At 42.4% G+C, this 23,716-nt stretch overlaps 3 protein-coding genes across 3 annotated transcripts; all 3 read right to left on the bottom strand.

Annotated features, from left to right (window-relative positions):
• Window positions 1-662: 662 nt before the first annotated feature.
• Window positions 663-1,756, bottom strand: Taar5 (trace amine associated receptor 5). Its single transcript, XM_027402961.2, has one exon. It carries the CDS (start codon window positions 1,754-1,756, stop codon window positions 752-754), a length of 1,005 nt encoding a protein of 334 aa, XP_027258762.1. The 3' UTR covers window positions 663-751.
• A 12,591-nt stretch (window positions 1,757-14,347) lies between these two features.
• LOC100751198 (trace amine-associated receptor 4) lies at window positions 14,348-15,427 on the bottom strand. The gene has a single exon (XM_027402962.2). It carries the CDS (start codon window positions 15,389-15,391, stop codon window positions 14,348-14,350), a length of 1,044 nt encoding a protein of 347 aa, XP_027258763.1. The 5' UTR covers window positions 15,392-15,427.
• A 5,860-nt stretch (window positions 15,428-21,287) lies between these two features.
• Window positions 21,288-22,390, bottom strand: LOC113830704 (trace amine-associated receptor 3). The gene has a single exon (XM_027402963.2). The coding sequence runs from the start codon at window positions 22,317-22,319 to the stop codon at window positions 21,288-21,290; it is 1,032 nt and encodes a 343-aa protein (XP_027258764.1). The 5' UTR covers window positions 22,320-22,390.
• Between the last annotated feature and the right edge of the window lie 1,326 nt (window positions 22,391-23,716).

Genomic DNA, 23,716 nt, shown 5'->3' with positions numbered 1-23,716 from the left:
TAGGTTTAGTCTGTGTGATGCAAACATAAAAGAAGAATATTAATTAAATGCCAAGATCTGGCTAATTGTCACAGAATACCATCACATATTTCAGGTTTCTCCTTTTTTTTTTTTTTAAAGGAAGAAAATTTTCCTTTAACAATATAAAATGATTCCACATTGAAAGGGGCAGATTTGGCTTCCATACCTCTAAATAGTCCGGTTCTAAAGAGATTAGGATCCTAAAATAAACATTTTAAGAAGACCCGTTCCAAGCGTTGTGCCCCAGTTGCTGAGTGTGGCGTGAAATTATGACTCCGGCAAAGTTTCCCAAAGTTACATTAGACACTGTCTTATTTTCAGGCCACTTCAGAGAGGAAATAATGTGAGTTTTATTTTTTAGTGAGAAAACAATGGCAAAGGGAAAGTCAAGGCTGAGTTTCTCCCCTGTCCAGTGCACATAGCACACACGCAGGGAGGAACTTAGAAATCAAACCTCAGGGCTCAGCAACTTCAGCCTCTGCGTCTTAGTTTCTAGGAAGCAATGACGCAGAGGCGAGGTATTTCCCAGAATTCTTGCTTACCCGTTGTGTATACAGATGACCTCACTCAGTCCTTTCTTCTGTGAGAATACTGGGTGTTTTACTTCTTCCCTGACTAAGTAACATGCTGTTCTTCTCCGCTTAAGCCCTGGAAGCTGCCTACAAACTAGGGGAACACCACAGCCTGTGGCAATAGGACCCTCCTCCCTCCTGCTGAGTGTGGCATGGCATCAGTCACGGTACAAATCAATAGTTGGCGAGAGGATCTCCCGGCTCAGGAGAAGTTTCAGTGCCTTCCTAAACCACCGGTAGGAGAAGACGTAAATGATGGGGTTACAGGCTGAATTGAAATAAGCAAACCAGATAAAGATGTCAAAGACCAGGGGTGGCGTGATGAAGTTAAGGAGACTGTCAGCTAGTGTGTCAATGGTGAAGGGGAGCCAACACACAAGGTAGATGCCCACAGCGATGCCCAGCGTCTTGGCGGCTTTTCTTTCCCTCTTGACAGCCCCAGCCAAGCTTTGGTTCAGGGAGCTGATCTGCTGAGCCTGCCTGGTAGCAACCACAAAGATCTTCACGTACAAACTGATCATGATGAGACAGGGAACAAAGAATGCAGGGAAGTTTAGCCAACCCCAGAACTTATTAAACAGCAGCTGACAGCTGCCCACACAGGGCATCTCTTCTAGCCACTGGCTGAGCCCTCTCTCTACCACGTCTGTGTAGAGAAAGAAGGCAGTGTAGGCGGCCGGTATCCCCCACCCTGCCACGATGTAGCGGAGGGCTATCCTGACTGTCACCTTGGAGGGATAGAGCAGTGGGTCGCAGATGGCACAATGACGGTCAATGGAAATAAAACAGAGATGGAAGATGGAGGTGAGACAGAACAGCGTGTCCAGGTAGGTATGCAGACGGCAGAGGAAGTCCCCAAAGAACCAGCAACTCTCCACAGAGCGTACCGTGCTCAGCGGAAGCACCAGCAGACCCAGCAACATGTCAGCCAGGGCCAGGGAGAGCAGCAGAAAGTTGGTGGGAGTGTGGAGTACTTTAAAATAGGAGACGGCAAACACCACAAACAAATTCCCCAGGACTGTGGTCAGCACACCTATTGTGCAGGCCAGGTAGATGATGACCTGGATGGCCAGAGGGTGGACTGTCCTAGCGCATGACCCATTCACCTGGTAGCAGAAGGCTGCTGGCTGCTCTTCAGCACCTGGGAGGAAGACAGCTCTCATCGATAGGTTCTGTTCTTCAGCTTTCTACGGGATCTGGTCACCTTTTCTACTGAAACAATAAAATTGTTCTATTTATTATTTTTAACATGCACAGAGTGATATTAAGAAGAGAAAACTAAAAGGTGATTAAACTGATTGATCCTGAGTACTAGATCAAATTCACCCTGAAGATCAAGTGTAGCAGGGGACTAGAGATATGGGAGTTAGCCAGTCCAATAAGGTAGCTATGTTAGCCTGTCCATCAGACAAGGCTCTTTTTAAACTACTGTAGATGATACCCTTAGAAGAAAAGAGGATATAGGCTAATTGTTTCCTCAAAGGAAAGTGTTATAGTAATGTGTATAAAATCATAAAGCATTCTCCTTTTTTGATAAGGCACTTGCCAAGGGAGAGTCAAAGTTTTGAGTCTGAACCGAGAGAAAAATTAGCCATGGTGAACACATTGTTTGTTGGGAATCAGCATCTAGCCTGTTCCTTCAATAATTAAGTAAACTGACAATAATTCAGTAGGTTCAAGTTTTTAATTATATCAACTCATCCCCAAATAAGAATTCAGCAGACAAATAATTAAAAGGACAAAAATTTCCTTAATGCAGTTATTTTTGCATTGCACACTTTAGAAAAATATAAGGCATATGGTGAAACTATCTGAGATGAGAAAATATTTGATTGCTCAGACACCAACCTATAAAGTATGAAAGGTGTGCTCACACACTGAACTGAGGGCCTGGGGATATAGCTGACTGTGAAGAGTGCTTTCTAAGTATGCACAAAGCTCTGGGTTTGATCTCTGGCACCATATAAACTTAGTGTGGTATCACACACCTGTAATCTCACCACATGGGAGGTGGAAGCAGGAAAATCATGGGTCCAGGACCAACCTTAGTGTCACAGTTCAAAACTAGTCCAATATACATCAGGCCTGTCTCAAACAAACAAACAAAAAAATATAAAAAATTTTAAAGGAAACTGAGTGTTTCCAAGTTACTTACTCAGGCAAGAATTAGTCACCCCATAAAAGAAGAGGTGTCTGTCCCAGTTGGACACAGACATGCACAGAGCTCTTCTAGCAGCAAAAGTGACAGGCATGAGTCCAGGGGAGATTTTATATTCTCAGAAGAACCTGCTCCTCCGTGTGGTTGACACAAAGGAACAGTGAAGGAGTCCCAAGGGACTAGTTCATGCTCTTCACAGTCTCCATTGTTTCCTTTCCTTTCCAATGTGGCAATTAATTAGAGATGCAATTTAAACGCGTTGGGCTTTTAGATTCTGCTTTTCACTCCTGTGTTTGGGGATAGCCACAACGTTATCCTTTTGCAGATAACTACTAGTTATATGCTTAATTTACTTAATTTCAGGGATTTTGAAAGCTCCATAACCCCTTTCTATTCCGGAGTTCCTTTGTACGTTTCTAGTGGTGTGAGAAATAGATGAGACATAACACCAGTTAATCATTACTTGAGCAGTGGTAGAGTACACCTATAAATCCCTCAGTCTGGAAGCTGAGGATCAGAGGCTTGAAGTCGGCCTCACAGACACTGTTTGATGTAAATAAGAAAAAGAGTGGACTCCTGAGAAAACAGTTCTAAAGGTTGGTCACGACAAAAACTACATGAAGCTATTCCAGAGAAAAGGCCAAGGAATCTAAAGGAACCAGATAGTTGGGTGTGGTGGTGCACACCTTTAATTCCAGCACTTAGGACGCAGAAACAGGTGAATCTTCATGAGTTCAAGGCCAGTCTGGTCTACAGAGTGAGTTCCAGGACAGCCAGGATTACACAGAGAAATTCTGTGTCGGAAAAAACAAAACAAAAAATAAACAGCCAGATAATAAGTTTTAAGAATTGTTACCTTTTATTCCTTTTCTTTAAAAGGGTTTCTCTCATATGATATATCTTGATTATAGCTTCCCCTCCCTCTGCTCTTCCGAGTTCCTCCCCACATCCTGTCTCATTAGGATCCATTGCCTTCTGTCTCTCATTAGAAAACCAACAGGCTTCTGAAGGATGATAATAATAGAATATAATAAGATAAAACAAAAACTAACACATCAGAATTGGACAAACAAAAAGAAGCCAAGAGAAGGCACAAAAAGAGATCCACTCATTCTCACACTCAAGAATCTGATTTTAACAACTAAACTGGAAGCCATAATATGTACACAGAGGACCTGGTGTAGACCTGTGCAGGCCCTGTGCAGGCTGCCTCAGTCTCTGTGAACTCATATGAGCCTTGATCATTTGATTTAGAGGGCCTTGTTCTCCTGCTGTCCTCCATCCCCTCTGACTCTTACACTCTTTCTGCCTCCTCTTCTGCAGGGTTTTCTGAGCCCTGTGTGGAGGAATTGGATGAGACAGCTGGTTTAGGGCTGAGTGTTCCTAGGGCTGAGTGTTTTTAATTATATTTTTGATCCAAAAGAGCAATTACAATGGACTGATAAAATAAGGATTCACATTCTCAGGATTAACAGTCTTCAAATGAAGAAGCAATATCAGGTTTATGGACAACAGAACAACCTGCCTTTTGTAGTGCCTCAGCTGCAAAACCCGGTAAGCAGGAAAATTTGGTAAGCAATAGAATGCAAAGACCATGGGCTTTGCAGAAAGGAGAAATTGCTTTGAATATCGCTCCCAACATTAGTACTGTGTGATCTTGGAATATGTTTAACCTCTCTGGGAACAACAGGTTCTAATCTGCTAGGATTAAAATATTTAGAAAATTTAGTAAATAGGACCTCCTGTTGCCACGGACCGCCTCTCGTGGAGACCACCGACCGAGGGAGAACAAGGGAGAAGGCTCAAGGAGAAATCAGGAATCGGCGAGGAAATGACAGACACACTCAATGTAGTTGAATATGCTGCTGCAACTTTACTTCATCTCAAGCAGTGCTTATATACTATTACAATCAGGGAACTTGGCAAGGGGGATCAGGGAACTTGGCAAGGGGGCTACATCACCAGATCATACAACAGAAAGAAAAAGAACGGCATAATTGTTTATAGATGATCTATTCTCAGCTTCAGATTGTGGTCATTGCCCAAGGACATGATCTAAGAGTTCTCCAAAATCTGTCTCATACCACCAACCACATCTCTACCCATTTCCTGATTTTCTGGCCCTAGATATCTTTAGGTCCCAGGGTCTAAGTCTCCTGTAAAATAAGCCTCATAAAATTCTTCTACATCATGAAATCTATCAAATCCTTTCCATGAAGTCACCCAGTATTTTAATGCTGGCTTCATGTTTTCTAATACTTCTTTTCTCTCTTCTTTATCTAATATACACCAGGGCTTTCTAGATCTAGCTAATCTTTTTCAGGAAAGGCAAGTCTTTCCAAAGCTGTCTTTTTTCCTCATGATTTACCCATCTATTCCCTAAACTGGCCACTTCAGCAAAGGCTTTGATAAACAGTGGGGCAGAGTTCAGCATGTCCTCAGATGTTCCTTTAACATCAGCGCAGTTTGCTGGCAAGATACAAGAAATACACAGAACAAAAACACAAGGAAGAAGAGGCTGCAGTGGCACCAATGACAGCGGCTTTGAGTTGACTCATCTGGGCATCATGATCGCAGCTGATTGCCAGGGAACCACCTGGGGCTCATCTCCAGGGAGCGTAGACCCCAACCCAGCGGTCTTAGCCCACCTTAGTGGCATCTTCTGCTACACCGGCGTGACCGCCGTGGGCGTAGCATCCTGTAACTGAGAAGCTTCTGTAAAGCAAAGGATACAATCAACAAGACAAAATGGCAGTCCACAGAATGGGGAAAGATATTCACCAACTGAACATCCAACAGAGGGCTGATATCCAAAATTTACAAAGAACTCAAGAAGCTAGTTTCCAAAACACCAAATAACCCAATTAAAAAGTGGGGTACAGAACTAAATGGAGAATTCTCAATAGAGGAGTCTAAAATGGCTGATAGACACTTGAGAAAGGGCTCAACATCCTTAGCAATCAGGGAAATGCAAACCAAAACAACTGAGATATCATCTTACTCCTGTCAGAATAGCTAAAATCAAAAGTACCAACAACAGTTATGCTGGGGAGGATGTGGAGAAAGGGGAACACTCCTCCACTGCTGTTGAGAGTACCAAGTCATACAGCCACTTTGGAAATTAGTATGGCAATTCCTCAGGAAAATAGGAATCAGTCTACCACAAGATCCAGCAATTCCACTCTTAGGCATATACCCAAAAGATGCACATTCATACAACAAGGACATCTGTCCAACCATGTTCATAGCAGCATTGTTTGTAATAGCCAGAAACTGGAAGCAACACAGATGCCCCTCAACTGAAGAATGGATAGAGAAAAGAAATGGATAGAGAAAATGGAGAGAGAAAAGAAGTATTAGAAAACATGAAGCCACCTTATCCATTCAACTGAAGAATGGATAGAGAAAATGTAGTACACAATGGAGTACCACTCAGTGGTGGTGGTGGGGACAGAATCTTTAAATTTGCAAATGGATGGAACTAGCAGAAACCACAGTCACAAGAAGACAAACATGGTATGTACTCACATATATGGATTTTAGACATAAGGCAAAGGATTGCCAGCCTACAATCCACACTGCCAGAAAATCTAGGAAACAAGGAGGACCCTAAGAGAGACATACATGGTCCCTCAGAGAAGAGGAAAGGGACAAGATCTCCTGGGCAAATTGAGAGCATGGGGGGAGGGAAGAGGGAGCTAGGAAAATGAGAATAGGAGAAGAAGAGGGGAGAGGAGGACATGAGGGAGCAGGAAGTTTGAGTTAGGGGAAGAATAGAGGAGAGCAAGATAAGAGATACCAAGTAGAAGGAGCCATTATAGGTTTAAAGAGCAATCTGGCACTAGGGAAATGTCCAGAGATCAACAAGGATGACACCAACTAACAATCTAAGCAACAATGGAGAGGCTACCTTAAATACCCTCCCCTGATAATGAGATTGATGACTACTTTATATGCCATCCCAGAGCCTTCATCCAGTAGCTGATGGAAGCAGAAGCAGACACCCACAGCTAAACACTCAGCCAAACTAGAATCCAGTTGCAGAGAAGGAGGAATGATGAGCAATGGGGTCAAGACCAGGCTGGTGAAACCCACAGAAACAGCTGACCTGAACAAGGGGGAGCTCTTGGAACCCAGACTGATAGCTGGGAAACCAGCATGGGACTGATCCAAACCACCTGAAAGAGATGTCAGTGAGGAGGCCTCGGAAATGGACTTTGGGAGCCCATTCCACATAGAGGGATACTCTCTCAGCCTAGTCACACAGGGAGGGCCTGGGCCCTGCTCCAAATGATATGACAGATTCTGAAGATCCCCATGGAAGGCCTCAATACCCCTGGGGAGCAGAAAGGGGATGGGATAGGGTGATGGGGGGGGTTAAGGGAGGAGGGGGGGAGGGAACTGGGATTGACATGTAAAACAAGCTTGTTTATAATTTAAATTTAAAAATGAAAAAAAATTATCACTTCGGGTAATTGTGACCTCCTAATACTAAGACTTATGAGTCGTGACCATCTGGTAGCATTCCATTTAATAGAATTGTTTATTTTCAGTATTTTACAGTTTTTTTATATGTCACTTATGTTTTTAAATTCCCAATAATTTAATGCATTTATACATATGATTGTTCTGAGTTCTGTGTTTAGAATGTTTGTTGCTAATGTAAAGAAATTCAGTTGATTTTTTATTTTGATCTTGTATCCTGCCATTTTGTGAAGCTTTTCTGTTAGCTCTAATAGCTTTGTGTATTTCTGCATGTTACTTAGAATTCTCTATGCACAATTCTGGTATCCACAAAGAGAGATGTTTCCTTTCTCCTTTCAAAAAAATATTTAGAAAATTAAATGAAACACATTATACCACTGACCTGGAGCATAGAAAGTGATCAACAAATATTAATTCATTTCTCTTGCTATTTTGCATGCTCTCTAAGTTTATACTCTATTAGGCATTTGCTTAAGTTTCTTCTTTATGGTACTTTTGAGGTGATTCTTAAGGAATTTGTTTTATTGTAGCATGCTAGTAAATGGGGACTTTCTGATGCCCCCATTGCATTTTGCCTGACCTCTGTACTGCACGCACTGGTAAACAGTTATGCCTTGATTCCCAAAGACTGCATCATGCCCTACTCATATGCTTATGTAAAATTCTCTGTACTTCATTTATAGCATTCTGTAAGATGCTTGACTGTAGATTCCTGTCTTTTTCCAGGGCCCCAACAATAAAATCTTCATGAGAGGAAGAACTGAGCTTGAAGTCTCTCCCAGTACCTGGCATACATCAGCCACACAGGAAACATGGGTCCACTACAATGGAATCTGCTCCAGACAAGCTAACATGTTGAGGATGCTGTGAATAACTCTGCAGTGTAGCCTTTACCCTCCCACACAGGCACCAAGGGAGTAAAGACTGGATGCACAGCCCAGCTTAGAAGTTGTGCTGCTGTTCTGTGAGACCTGTGTTGGCTGTAAAGATCTACAGCCCTTGGAGGTGGCAGGGTGGATCCTGGAAAAGGGTTTCACAGGCGCAAGGAGGATGGTGGTGAGACAGGAACAGCAGAGCCTGTGGCTGGGATTTATACTATAGCTTCACTTGACAGAGCTCTATGGGACTACGCTTAGTGGCAGACCTTTGTGTTGCCATGGCCAGCATCATCTCCTAGATCATCCTGGTTTTCTCTTTCTCCTGTTTTAAAAACACATACCATGTCCCCTTCTTATATGCATTCATTTAAGTCTTTCTTAAATCCTTTCTCGAACAAGAAGTGGCGGTGGTTAGTGATAAATTCTTGGAACTAGCCATAACAATTCAAGGGATATATCTCAGAGAAATAACCATACAAATATGAATGGCATATACTAAAGATATTTCTACATAAAACTATTAATAGTAGGAAAAGATTAGACTAACCTGAGTGTCTCCAACACAATATGGTTAAATAAACTATAGTGTGATTCTTGTAACAATATATTTTGCCATCACTAAAACTAATTATATAAGATGTGCCCACTGGTACAATAGTGGCATGAATGTTAGGTAATCATCCACTTTCTGGTTGGATTTGAAGACTGCTTCACAGGCTTGAACACACACACACACACACACACACACACACACACACACACACACACACACCTGTTGCTGTAAACCTTGTCAAAAGCCCATGGCAGAAGAGGCCATAGGCCCTAAGGAAGAACTTACTAGTGCTGTTATGCTAAATACTCATGTTCTCAAACTGCACTCTAAATATTTACGGTCATACCCACAGGTCTGTGTTCCTCTGAACTTGGTCAGAGCAGCTTGTGTTTTAAGTAGCCAGTGATGACAGCAGAGAGTCACAACTGATCACAATGTTGAGAATAAATGACTGACTGTTATTGAGTGCTCAGCTCTAAATGGGATATGCTGTATCATCCACTCTGTCATGGTTCGTGGAATATCATGGAAGGTAGGGGTCAGGATAGAATATAAGAATCAGAGAATGGGAAGGGGTGCTGTGAATACTCTCTTCCGCATGTGACTCGACCATTGGTTGTACTTATAAACTCACAGCAGCTGAAGTTGCCTGCACCAGACATGAGCAAGATTGAGCCTGTCAATATTCCATCATGAATGAAGAGCTATTGGCTGCCAATGGCTGCTGGGGGAGAGGTGGTCATTTGTCTTTAGTGGTAGCCACTGACTGATATGTTACCCTCAGTCAGTATACAGCCCACACTTAAGCAGCAATCCTTATTAAACTTAGTAGATCTGCATTTGAAAAATGAAATAGAAGGAAGATTTAGTGGGGAAAAGAAAGGTGGGTTAAAAGAAAAAGGAAGGGGTTAGGAATATGATCAAAACATTCTATCTTATACATTGAAGTGTCAAAGAATGAATAAGAATATATTTAAAACTTGATAGAGTGGTACTGTCACCTGCCAGTATAGCCATGACATGGTTAGTAAAAATGATGGCTAACATTAATTTTTAATTTGATCGAACTGAGAAACGCCTAGGAGGTTAATAAAACATGCCTGGGAGTGTTTCCAGGAGCGATTAGGTCATGAGGACTCTAACCTAATAATAAATAAGTTAATCTCGTCATTGATTTGTACTTTATGGATTCAGTGAGAAGAAAGGAGGGAAGTGATGCTTGGTCGAAGAGAGCAGGTCACTGGGGCGTGTCCTTGGCAGCTGTGTCTTGCCCTGATCCCTTGCTTTATACCTCTTTGCCTGCTGTCTAGCTGCCACAGTGTGAACAATTCTTTTCTACCGCATACCTCATACACATACAGCCATGATGTTCTCCATCTCGTGGGGACAGGAGCTGATAAAAACAACTAATGTTTTGAATAGAAAAGACAGATATCAAGGAATTGGGTGTAACAAAACTGAACACTATCTCTGTGGGTGCATTACATGGGGAGGGGCAGCTCACAGTGGGTCTCTGGTTGGTTCCCTCATTATACTCTGTGGAGTTGGCTCCCGTTTTCCCCTTCTGTGTGAGTTCAGAAGGTTGAGCACAGCTTGCTAAGGTTATTCTGCAGCCACCTTTACCTGAGCCCTCTCCTCAGCCTTATTCCATTCTTGTAAAGAAAACCTCACCCATGAAAGCAAGAATCCATGAAGATTTCAAAGGAAAATGATTGCTAGTGGTAAGAAATTGTTGCATGTGTCTTATTTGCACAACCTCTCTGGTCCCATAGAGCAGGAAGGCTGCTGCTGGGTTCGTATACAGGTTAGGAAATAAAGGCTTAGAAAGGCAAAGGAAGTCATCCAAGATCACTTAGGAGGAGCTAGCCAAGCTTCCTTAGCTAGTCCTATTCTATAACCCAGACTTTCTTCATTAACTCATCCCTCACAAAAGGATGGAAGCCTCGAACAACCATCTTTCTGCCTTTGCCACAAATCCAACCCTTCTATTCATGAGTAGCTTCTGCTGCATGCCCCAGACCCTTCTTAGGTGAATAAGAAGGGATGAGACATATCTAAGAACAGGGAGGGCATCTGTAAAAAGCACAATTTTATTATGCTTTTACATGATAGCACATCAAGACTAAGGGCATAAAAGACAAGTTATAGAGCAGGAGACTCAAGTCTCATTTCATTACATTGCTTCCTGGGATGGTGAAGATTAAGAATAAGCTTTATCTCACCAGCACAGAACCTTCAGTGTCCTATAGCTCAGAGTGGCAGGGTGACAATCTAAAGAATAAGGCTAGGCTGTTTCCATGAGATGGAACCCAAAACTTCTCGTAAATGTAGATCACTAGGGGGATTGCCCCAGAGCCGTATCTTTCCTTTTCCTCCCTCCTCTCTCCACAAGCATGTTCCCCAGAAGATCATTTCAGAGCCCACATGTGGTGACACACTAAAGCAGCTAGCGTGGGTTCTATAGACATTTCCCAACCTGGAATTAGGCCAGAGATAGAGTATCATTGTGTATTTTCATTAAACTGAATGAGTTAGTTTTTACTTCTTCATTCATATGCCTATCTACGAGAATGAGGGCTAGTTTGGAATAGAGATGGATGCCTGTTGTGTCAGTACTCAGGAGGCTGAGGCAGGAGCATTAAGACACCTAAGCAAGCCTGGGATTGCTTAAGTGTTTTAATGGCATATGGAGAAAAGTGTGGAAATGTAGTAGTTGGAATCCCTTCATATTTAAATGATTCCTACTCACAACATGGATGTAGTTTCTTGGCAGGCTGCATATGGGGCTCCCCAAGCCTTGTCCCACACCCTTGCTGCTCAGCCTGTCCTCACTGGCTGGCTGAACGGACTCTATTTTGACACAATCTCTGTTCCTTTCTCTCATTTATTTCCTATGGCAAGCCACACTGAGCAACTTCACCTAGAAACTGCATCTTTCAAATCTCTTTTGGGACACAATCCCAAATTACAGGATCACATACAAGATGCTCTCCAGGATCAAAAGGACAAGGGAAGCACTGGCCATCATTCTACACTCATCAGCAAGTTGATACTGAACTGGAGAAGAGCCTACTGGCTCCACCGTCTACTCTGCGTCCAGTTTGACTTCCTGACATCTGGCACTGCAAAGCACCAGTGGTCCTGGGTTTGCAAAATTCATGAGCACAGACTACAAAGCACCAGCTACCCAGAGGCGGCTGCTCACCACTGTCTTTACCAGCCTCATGTTGTAGCCTCACTTCGGGGCTTAAAGATTCGGCAACAGCCCACGTCCTCAAACAAAGCATCGTGAGATAGCTCAGTGGTTTTTCTCTGATGCTCTAGCTGCCCTCCCTAGCATTTATCTCAACTCTAGTGAAGGTGCTGCCTCTCTTACTTAACTTGATAAGTCTTCCTGACTTAAAAGGCACACAGTCTCCACTATATCCAAAGGAGGCTAAATTTCCCCTTTCTGTTTTCCCAAAGCTTCCTGTGTCTGCATTTTTCATAGCATACATGGCCCTTTAGACCTGGTAAGTGGCTGTTCCTCCCCCTTTTAGGGCAGCAGTCCCTTGAAAATAGAACTTGTTTCACTTGACGCTGAACCACAAGCACTCACAGAAAGCTACTGGTAGGTAGGACTAAATGTTTATTGACCTTGATGTGTTTTGGTACATAGTCATGTACCCATGGAAGTCACCAACTTCCTGAGATAGTGCTACTCTGTCCAACTCAGAGGAGCCTTCTAAAGAGAAGAATTGAAGGATACATGGTATGACATTTTGTTTCTGCTTAAACAGGCATAGAAGAGTATACCATAATGTTCTGGGAAACAGCTTAGTAATATTTATGGACACTCTTGTAAACTATAAAATTCCTTAACATAAGGAATGACTTTGGCTTTGGTAGAGGCTTCCACCAGCTCTTTCAATTCCCTTTAGTCGGCCTTCTTGTGGAAAATGCTGATCAGTTAGAAGCCCTTGGGACCCAGTTCTTCATATTATCACAGGTTGTGTGTCATTTTGAGGATCAGTAGAAAGATGACTACGTGATAAGTGAATGACCCCCCATTCAGTCACTCAGAATCAGCAGTGCAAAGGACCCAGAAAGAAGGACCCCACCATTAAAGGGAGTCTTAAGCTGTCCCTGCAATTAATTGTAAGAGGACATATTGTACTTTCAAGACCTGGATTGAGGTACAGTCCTGAGGAACTCCCCCATGCCTCTGGCTCTTTGAAAAGAAAACAATACCTCAGCCTCTGGATGTTGCCATTGGCTTTCAGGGTGAAGGACATCGGAAAGGATTAAATTACCTCAACCACAAACAATAAACTATGGCCAAGCACTTCAAAGCCTAATTTTCACTTCAACTATTGTCCTGTGATAGTAATAGTGATATAGCAAACCTTTGAATTCAGATGATCCGATCTTGACCTCTGAAAACTCAGACATTTAATAGTACATGCAGGTCAAGAGATTCCCAGGGGGCTCCCAGCTGGGAATAGAAATGTTTCTTTAGAGCTGTTTTTAACTGAGGAGTAATTGACCAGTGGAAACGCTGGGCCAAGGGGAGAGCAAAGATGAGAACAGGCTCATAAAGGGTTCACTTAAAGACTACAGACACCAACACCAGAAACCCCAAGGTCACGTTATCCCACAACAGACTGTGATGCCATTTGGTCAAGTGAGTAGATAAGGAGAATCAACTTAGCAGAGTGTTCTGATATTACTGCAAGAATTACGAAAGAAGAAAATAAGGTAACAACGGACAGAAGTTAGTGAAATACATGTATGAGATAGGAGGACAGGAAAGACAAAGTGGACGTGGAGAGATGACATTGAGACACAACGATGTCCCAAAATATGGGAAGAGTTCAGTTTTGTAAAATAATGCTCAGACTTTGTTAACAGTTAGTGTACACACACACACACAATATACCACACGCACACACAATATACCACACACACACACACACACACACACACACACACAAACACACAATCAGTACATATGCTCACAGAATGTATAAATACCAGTATCAACAAAGATGTACATCAAAAGAAAAGAGAACATTTTCCTAAGACTTTCTTTCTTCTCATTTCCTGACAGTTCAGTGTTATCAGATATGATAAATCCCTCATCAATTCCTCCTGAAATGAGGCTTAAATCTGAAAGTATTGATAGCTGTCTGCTTCATTTTGCCTGCTCTTGTCACATATCCCCTAAGCCAGGCCCCTGCTATGCTCAAGCTCTTTATCAATCCTCTATAAAAACAGTAATGGTCTCAGCAGCGGTTTGGATAATTATAGGGACTGTAGAGGACGTCTATGTCTCCTTCTCTGATGTTTCAAGTTAGAGTGAGGTCACCCTCAGTAAATCTAAACCAAAGGAGAAAATCCCTAAATTTCATAATTCAGGAGTCACCAGCATTTGTTGGAAACTGGTTTTCTTGTTTGTTCAAATGAGTGTCCTATATAGCAGCCCAGAAGGAACCACTTTGTGAGCTTTGGTACACACACACACACACACACACACACACACACACACACACACACACACACAGCAACAAGACAAAGCACACTAGATCTACTGCTTTCTCAGGTGGCCATAATGTCTGCTGGGAAAAAAATCTTTCCTTGGGGAGAAAGAGCATTCAAGATCATTTCTTCAAAAAGAAGTTAGGCTAATGGAAAGCATTGCTTAAGGATGTGCGGGATGCAGGCTTGAGGTAGAAGAGTCAGAGTGGAAGATCATTCCTGTGACTATCATCCTCAGGGCCTTTCGAAACCAAGGATAGAACATGCCGTATATGATGGGATTGAAGGTGGAATTAAAATAACCTAGCCAGAGGAAAACGTTATACAAATCTTCAGGGGTTGTAAAATCAATGAAAGGGTCTATGATTGTCAAGACAAAAAATGGCAGCCAGCACAGCACAAACACTCCCATGACGATGCTTAAAGTCTTGGTGGCCTTGCTTTCCTTTTTGGATGTGACCTTCCCTTTGCTTTCTGAGATGGCCTGTTTTGCCCCAAGACCTGTACTGATCTGCCTGGCATGCTTCCGGGCAACTGTGAAGATGTGTATGTAAATTCCCACCATGACTGTCCCAGGCAGAAAGAAGGCTATGAAGGAAGCCAGCACACCCCAGAGCTTGTTAAATATCAACACACACAAACCTGTACAGTCAATGGCTGCAACAAAATCCTCAGCCCCAATCAAATTTAATTCTGAGAATACCAAGCCAAAGGCAAAGAAGATGGGAATGGACCAACTGATGAGCAGAAAGACCTCTATGACAGGGGTGGTGATTTTGGTGACATAGTGCAAAGGGTCACATACAGCATAGTATCGGTCAACTGAGATGAAGCAGAGGTGGAAAATGGAGGTAGTGCAGAGCATGATGTCACAGCAGCTGTGAACTTTGCAAAAGAGATCTCCAAAATACCAGCAGGACTCAACGGACCTGACCATACTGAAAGGCATGACCACACAGCTCAACAGGAAGTCTGTGGTGGCCATAGAGAGAATAAGGAAGTTGGTGGGAGAGTGGAGCTGTTTGAAGTGAGCAATAGAAATAATCACAACCAAGTTTCCCAGCATGGTCATCACTATTGCTCCAACCATGACAAGGTACATAGTGCAGACAACAAATGTTGGCCTTGCCTTCCTGGGGCAGGAATTGTTTGACACAGCAAAGCAAAACTGTGCTTCTAGTGGGCTCCAGAGATCAGGTGCATCCATTGTATTTGTCTTGTGAGTAGTATGAGTCCTTTCAAAAGAACTGTGTTTCTTTCTGTGAAAACAAAAGAGAAAGAACAATGAAACCATTGGCAGGGCAATTGTCCATTGAATCTTAGCTAGCCCTCCAGTCTCAACCAAGTTAGAAGTTCCTCTGAATCAGGAATGTGTTTTCTCCAAACCAAGGATCTGTCTAAACCTTGGACACTGATTCTGACGTGGGAGACTGAAAGTTGGCATTCTCACAGGCTCTCAGGAGAGGACAACAATGTTAATCTGAGGCCACACCCTGAACTGGAAGGCAACTGAAAAATCCTGTGTTGATACTGTTACCCAACACCCATATACTCCAGGTGGAAGCATATACCATCATATTAATATATAGCCCTAACTCCATAAGCTGATCAAGAATTTTTCCTTTCCAGTTCTATTAACTATTTTATATATTAAGATCCACTCAAGAAAGATGGTGAGCAGCAGAATTGAGAAACAGATTAAATGATGATTATAATCTGCAGCTGTACTGTTTCTTTTATAAAACAATCTCTGTGAGCTGCCACAAATGCTACTGCCTCTGCTTCTTAGAAGCATTTCTCTTTGCAATGTGAAGAATATAGTCTGTGGAATTTAGAAGAAAGGTGTAGCCAAGATTACAAGACTGTACATCAATGATGTCCAAAATGGAGAAAAAAAAAATGACTGAAGTAACAGACTCTGTGAATCTCATGGGCTCGCCTTTCACTTAGCATCTGCATTCAGGAAGTAGAGCTGTGGTTGAGGACACACAGGGACATCAATTTCAAGTTTCATATTGCCAACAAATTTGATATACAGGTGTATATTATTTAACCTGTCATTTTGTAACTTTAATAAGCTGAAAACAATGGAGCTGACTCACCCAGGCTTTAACATAAGTTTGTTTTTCCTGTGCTCACTCTGGACACATCTTTCTGAAAGCCAATGGCAAGCATTTGTGAGATCAAGGCCAGATTGGAGAAATGGACTTTGGCCTGAGAACAGACTAAAACTCACTGACCCCTTAGGAAAATGAACCCACAAATGCATCCTGAGCCAGAAATACATAAAGAAGGCGGTACTGAGAAACATAGCACCTTTGAAAACAGTATTTCTATTGTTAGCGGTTATGCCTCAACAATTATTTCCTGTGTCTGTGTATTTCTTGAAATATTAATACTATAGCATATTTTATTGGCTTCAGATATAGAAATTTAATCCTTAAGGTTAATATTTTTCTTTTTTAATTGTATCAACTAATATTGCAATTAAAGTGAATTTGAGAAATTAAGCTACAGGAAGTCAAATATAAGACAGACAAGCATTTATGAAGCTCTACACAACACAGATAATCAGATCCACCACACAATTATTTGATTATATATTGCTTTGGGTCCCGAGCTATGAGACTAAAAATAATAAAATCTTAAACACACCATTACCTCATGGAATTAATTAACTTTGTTGGATGGTAGTGGCACTCGCCTTTAATCCCTGCACTTAGGAAGCAGAGGCAGGTGGACTTCTGTGAGTTAAAGGCCAGTCTGCTGTCTACAGACTGAGTTCCAGGACAGTCTAGAACTGTTACAAAATGAGATCCTGTCTCAAAAGACCAAAAAAAAAAAAGAAAAAGAAAAGAAAAGAAAAAGATATAAAAAAAGAAGAAAAGAAAAGAAAAGAAAAATCAATTAAGAATAGCTTTAGAGATAACAAAGAATCACCACAAAATTTCCCAGGTGTTTCCCATTACTGCTTATGCACAAGAAATTTTACTTCCCAAATGAAACCATATGACTTCCAATATCTCACTGTACAGTTATTAAGGTTTTAGGTTTCAGTTTTGTCAAGTTAATGCTGAAAGGAGCAGGCAAAGGCACCTTGACCTGAGTACCTGCCATTTGGACTTCATTTACCTGTAGGTGGAACAAAGCTCAGGTTCCCAAGCCCTAGGGGAGCTGGGAACTTTCCAATGGCTGACCCACATCCTCCTGGAACCAGAGAAGAAGTCGTTATGCATCTTAAGTTCCCTAGAAATATCATGGCTGCTCCTAACAACAGAAGGAACAAATGAATCTGCCTGGTGGGACTGAAAAACAATGGAATATTCAAGGAAGCCCCTAATGAAAATTGTCACTGTAACTTGGCAACAAATGTTTGTGATTCTTATGCTTAAATACTTCCTTTAACTGGCATTTAGGGTCTCAATTCAGCCCTGATCCATCCCTACCTCTCACTTTCCTCCTTTTGTACTGTCCTGTATTAGATCTTGCTTTGCAATAGCCTCTTGTATCTGCTTAGCTTGATTCTCAGCCTCGGACCACAACAACACCTCAGAAAACTGAACTTACCCCACATTTGTAAAATATATTTTCAGGAAAGTAGCTGGGGGACCCGGCCAAGGCCCTAAGTACCCCAGGAAGGGTTTTCCTAAAACATGAGATGAAACACTTCTAGTAGCTACCAGTATCTGCTCTCATTCCTGTTGAGGAGTTAACATGTACTAGGAAAATAGTTAAAGGTTTGATTAAGACAAAAGATAGAATAAAATACAGGTACATGTACTTGGGAGATAGTTCCACAGATAAATGTTAGATGAAGATGGAAGATAGAGTAAAGCACACACATTAATTTCAAATGTTTACCTGGAAGAATAGCTCAGGTAAGGGCACTAACTCCCCGCCCTGACCACCTGGCCAGCAGCTGCACACACTAGCCTGAGGGCTGGGTTAGTGCTTTGTTATAAGAAAATTGTCAGGAAAGTGAATAGGGATGGATTCTTGTGTGCAACTTTAAAGCCTGACATGCTAAAGCTCACCCCTTCCCTTTGGTAATTTCCCTTCAAGTTAAAAAAAAAAAAGATCTTTACAGTAACTTGTTAAAACAATAAAACATGAAGCCCTTTGTTCTTTTATCCTATAACATTTCCCTGAACCTTAGGCAGGAGAAAGGTAAATTAATTAATGTATTTCCCACGTCACACAGGAAGGCATGGGGATGTGTTGGTTATTTCTTTAAGGAGTGGGAAGAAAGATTTGCTGATAATTCTGCAGAGTAGAAAGAATTGCAATTTCTTGGTTCAGAGTTAGCTCTTTGAGGGGAAAGTTTACACACCAATGAAACAGCCACAAGGACTGTGGAGTACTGATTTTGAAAATGCAAGACGGACATGGTGTGCACACTTGTACTCTCAGCATTCTGGAGGCTGAGGCTGGAGGATGACAAACTGGAGACCAGCCTAGGTGACATGGCAAGACCCCATCTCTAAAAAACTAGAAAGAAAACAACCTATTGCCCCAAGCTGGAAAAAAAAAATGTGACAGGACTTAATGTAATAACTCTCCCCAGATATTCAATGTCTAAAGTATATCAATGTGTGTTTCTCTCAGTTGTGAGATAGTATTCAACAACTCAATGACATAAAAACATGGGGAAAAAAAAAACTAGAAGACAAACCATACCTTTTTATTTTAACTGTTGATATCTTAAGCATCCCACTTTAGGTACTATCTGCCAAAACACTGATTTGTGTTTGGCTTCTCAGTCCTGCAGTAGTTTCTTAGGAGCACATGGGATAGGAAACAGAAGATATGATCTCTCCATATCCTCTTTAGGATTACAGTGATCATTTTGAAATAGCCCAGTTTTATCTTTACAGGTCAGTATTTGAAGTGTGGTTCCCCTCTATAGACCAATAACAACAACGACAACAAAAATGCCACCCAAAAAACAATCTGAATTTTTTCTCACTCATCAGACAATCTCCTTTACTTTACCAGGATTTGGTTCACTAATAGGTAATTTAGCTCGACAGTTATTGAACCAAGAGTAACTAGTGTGCCAGTCTCTTACCAGACAAGTGAACACTGTGTTCTCTCAGTCCGATACTCCTTCATCATTTCCCTCTGTAGTAGGCACATAGGACATAGGCTCCTGACCCTGGGGCAACTCCAGGAAGGCTGCACTGTCCTCTGTATTTAAGCATAATATGTGCCTCTTGAGACTGACTTCCTGTGTCCTCAGTTTGCAGATGACCCTCTCACCACCTTCACTCCGCTGCCAGTTGAGATCACAGGAAGCCACCTGAGAACGGGCTCCAGGGAACAAACTAACTTTGTGACCTTGTGGCTGTGACCCAGGGACAGCACAGATTTGTCTTGCATAAGGTCAAACATAGGGAAAGAGGGAGCAGAGAAACAACATAGGAGGAGATAGAAAAGAAGGAGGAAATATAATCGTCTTGCCTCTTGTCCTAGATTTCTTGTTTCTAATCTAGATGCTGGATCACTGTCATATTGAAGATTTGTTTGAATTATGTGTCTGGGTCATGGGAGTGGGAGAAGGGGTGTGTGCACAGGAGTGCAGGTGCCCTCAGAGGCCAGAGGCATGGCATCTCCCTGGAACTGGAGTTACAGGGAGAAGTAACATACCAATGTGGGTACAGGGAAATGAGCTCAGGTCCTCTGCTTGAGCAGTGCATGCTCCTAATCTTGGGCCATGCCATCTCTCAGGCCTTTATTTGGCTTTTTGAAACAGGGTGTGCCTGTGCAGCCCTGGGTGGCCTGAAACTTGCTAGGTAGAGTGGGCAGGCCCCACTCTAGTCAATTCCTCACAAAGGAATTTACTTTGTAAACATTTTCTAGCTGGGTGTTTTTAATACACCTATAATCCTGGTATTCATGAGGCAGAGACAGGAGGATTGCCACAAGTTTCTAGCTGGGGCAATATAACAAAACAAGTGTCCCTTGAAAAAGATGGGCAAACAAAACAACAGAGGAAGAATGGGTCTAGTCACAGCTCAGTGGTAGAGATATGCCTTGCACACAGAAGCCCTGATTGATTTGATTCTCAGCATACCCCCAGGAGGACACAAATGAAATGGGTCTCTTTGGGCCGGTGACCCTTTAGCTCTCAGAGATTCTCCTGTCTCTCTGTCTCCCACTTCCTACAAGAAAGCCATGCCATGTGGATTTTACTTGGGCCCTAGGGACTCAAACTCAGATTGTCAGGTATTTACACTGAGCTATCTCCCAGCCCTAGTTTTATTAATTTTGATATTTTCAATAGTTGCAGTCCTGAAAACAAAAACGAAACATATTTTCATAACAGTTAAGCTCACAAGGTGTTTTAAGGTCAAACAAAGCAGTTCACTAAAAGCTCAGAAAAATCATTGGCTCTTTCCTTGAATTCCTAAAGCCCAATTAGACAGACTCCAAACCTGTTAGCACTTTAAATTCTCTATTCTCAAGGCAGTCTTTGTCTTGTGGGTATGAATTTATTCCATGTCACACTTCATACTTCTTCTATACAGTTTTTTATTGTTTTTAGCAGTCAGAGTTAACTGTACTGGCTGCAGACTTTACAGTGAATGTGTCGATTAAGCAGTTGAAGCTATTTGAAGGAGCTCTTGGCAGCTTACAGAACTGCACTTGCTGAACTGTCACAGGTAGACCAGTGTTTGCAGTGACCTCGTGTCTTAGTTACTGTTCTATTACTGTGAAGAGACACCATGACACAGGCAGCTTATAGAATAAACAGTTTGTTGGGAGTGTACAATTTCAGAGGGTCAGCATGGCAGTGGGCAGGCAGACATGCCACTGGAGCCGTTGCTGAGAGCTTCCATCTCTATGCATAAGCTCTAGACAGAGACAGAAAGATCTGAGAATGGCTGGCCTATTGAAACCTCAAAGCCCACCCCCAGTGGCACTTCCCCTGCAAGGCCACACCTCTTAATCCTTCCAAAATGGTTGCACCAACTGGGGAAGAAGTAGTCAAACATATGGGCCAATAGGAGCATTCTCATTCAAACTACCACACCTGGACTTGTAAGGATCAAAATAGTGTCACTTTCTGTATTCAATTCATATTCACAGTGGTTTTTTTTTTCTTAATGTACTTCAGGAAAGAGATTTGCCATTTCTGAATTGGAACGAAATATTTTTCCTGACAGTATTTGCTCAAGAGCTTTGCGAAACCATGGGTAGAAAAAGCCATGGATGAGGGGGTTGCAAGTAGAGTTGAAGTACCCAAGCCATACCAGAAGATCAAGCACTATGATGGGCGTGGAGTAGTCTAAATACGGATCAATCAAAACAGCCAGAAAGCAAGGCAACCAACATGCTAAAAATACCCCCATGACGATGCCCAGGGTCTTAGCTGCTTTCCTATCCTTTTTCTTAGACACGTTTTTTCTTACTTCTCCTTTTGTGTTCTCAGGCATACTGCTGAGGGCTCGAGCATGTCGTTTGGAAACAATAAAAATTTTACCATAAATACCAACCATGATGGAGCCAGGAGTGAAGAAGCAGGTAGTGAACAGTATTGTCCCCCAAAATTTGTTGAACGTAAGTGCACAGAAGTTGAAGCAAGCGACAAGAATCTCGTAGCTCTGCACACCGGAAACATTGGCCTCTGATAGAACTAAGCCAAAAGAAAAAAAAGCAGGGGCCGCCCAGCAAAAAGCCAACAGTCTCTTGATCATGGACACCGTCATGGTGGTCGTGTAGTGCAAAGGATAACATACAGCATAAAATCGGTCGATAGCAATGGAGCACAGGTGGAATATGGAGGTCAGGCTTAGCATCATGTCGAAGCTTGCGTGGAATTTGCAAAAGCTGTCCCCGAAATACCAGCAGCTCTCCACTGATCTCACCATGCTATAAGGCATGATGACAAAACCCAGCAGGAAGTCCGTGGTTGCCATGGAGAGGATCAGGAAGTTGGTAGGAGAGTGGAGCTGTTTGAAATGTGATATGGAAATCATTATCACCAAGTTTCCGAAGATGGTGATAACCATGGCTCCGGTCATGAAGGAATACATTATCACACGGACACGGAAAGAGCGGTTGGTGGGAGGACAGGATTTATTACCAAATTTTGGGCAGCTGGATAGGTCTTCAGGAATGTCTATTAGATCCATGGTGCTTTATCCTTCGAATGCCTGTCCAAGAGGAAGTCAGGCTTTCTTTTCTTCAAATGATCACAATGAACTTCACCTGCCATGAGTACAGCAATGTTCAAAGTCATTGATTCACTCAAGTATCATTCAAAATTCTAAAATTTTATCTCCTGTGTTTATTTTCTGAGTTAGTTGCCACATCAGAAAAATAAAAAAACTTCAGTTTCCCTGTTTTTTTGTTGTTGGTTTTTTGTTTGTTTGTTTTTTGGGGTTTTTTGTTTGTTTTGTTTTGTTTGTTTGTTTTTGTTTTTGTTTTTTTTTTGCTGTCTTGGAAGAACTAGCTCTTGTAGACCAGGCTGGTCTTGAACTCACAGAGATCCGACTGCCTCTGCCTCCCGAGTGCTGGGATTAAACGCGTGTGCCACCACCGCCCGGCCCCTGTGTTGATCTTTTTATTCTTGTCCACCATTTCTCCCTTCACTCATCATGTGTTTCCTTATACACTGTTTTATTCCTGTAATGAACTGGAAGATTTCCAATATTTTTGGTTGACTTTTATCATAAGCAACTTCATTAGCAGGAACTTGAACCTTACATATCTTTCACCATCAAAATACTTAATATGTACAATCTTTTTTTTTAGTTCTCAAAAATGTTTATTAATGAGCTTTGGAGCAGATTCTGAGCTTGGTTGAAAACAGGTATCCATTTGACAGTCTCTGCATAACTAAATGAAGGCTAATGAGGCCGCTTACTCAAATAGCACCAAGACCCTGATTCTTTTTTTAATGTTGTTTTCATTTTAAAATTTTTTATTCATTTTACACACCAACCACGGTTCCCCCTCCATCTGCTTCCCCCCTATCACCTCCCCAGCCCACCCCCCTTCCACTCCTCTGAAAGGGTAAGGCCTCCCATGGGGAGTCACCAAAGCCTAGCACATTAAGTTGAGGCAGGACCAAGCCTGGGGGGGGGGACACCCCCCACATCAAAGCTGAGCAAGGCTTCCCACCACAAAGAATGGGCTCCAAGAAGCCAGCTCAGGCACCAGTGATAGACCATGGTCCCGCTGCCAGGAGCCCCTCAAACAGACCAAGCTACACAACTGTTGCCCACATGCAGAGGGCCTAGTTCTGTTCCATGCAAACTCCTCAGCTGTTGTTCTGGAGTCCATGAGTTCCCAGGAGTTCAGGTCAGTTGTCTCTGTGGGTTTCTCTGTCATGGTCTTGACCCTCCTTGCTCATACAATCTCTCCTCCCTTTCTTCAACTGGACTCCCTGAGCTTGGCCTGGTGCTTGGCTGTGGATTTCTCCATCTGCTTCCATTAGTTACTGGATGAAGGTTCTATGATGACAGTTAGGGTGGTCACCAATCTGATTACAGGGAAAGGCCAGTTCAGGCACCCTCTCCGCTATTGC

Source organism: Cricetulus griseus, chromosome 2 (genome assembly GCF_003668045.3).
Source record: "Cricetulus griseus strain 17A/GY chromosome 2, alternate assembly CriGri-PICRH-1.0, whole genome shotgun sequence".
Taxonomy (NCBI): Eukaryota; Metazoa; Chordata; class Mammalia; order Rodentia; family Cricetidae; genus Cricetulus; species Cricetulus griseus.
The sequence above is the reverse complement of the archived record's forward strand: the minus strand, read 5'-3'. Positions and strand labels throughout refer to the sequence as shown.

Excerpts from the sequence above, each read along its gene's own strand:
- LOC113830704 (XM_027402963.2), bottom strand. The coding sequence starts at position 22,319 with ATGGATCTAATAGACATTCCTGAAGACCTATCCAGCTGCCCAAAATTT.
- Taar5 (XM_027402961.2), bottom strand. The coding sequence starts at position 1,756 with ATGAGAGCTGTCTTCCTCCCAGGTGCTGAAGAGCAGCCAGCAGCCTTC.
- LOC100751198 (XM_027402962.2), bottom strand. The coding sequence starts at position 15,391 with ATGGATGCACCTGATCTCTGGAGCCCACTAGAAGCACAGTTTTGCTTT.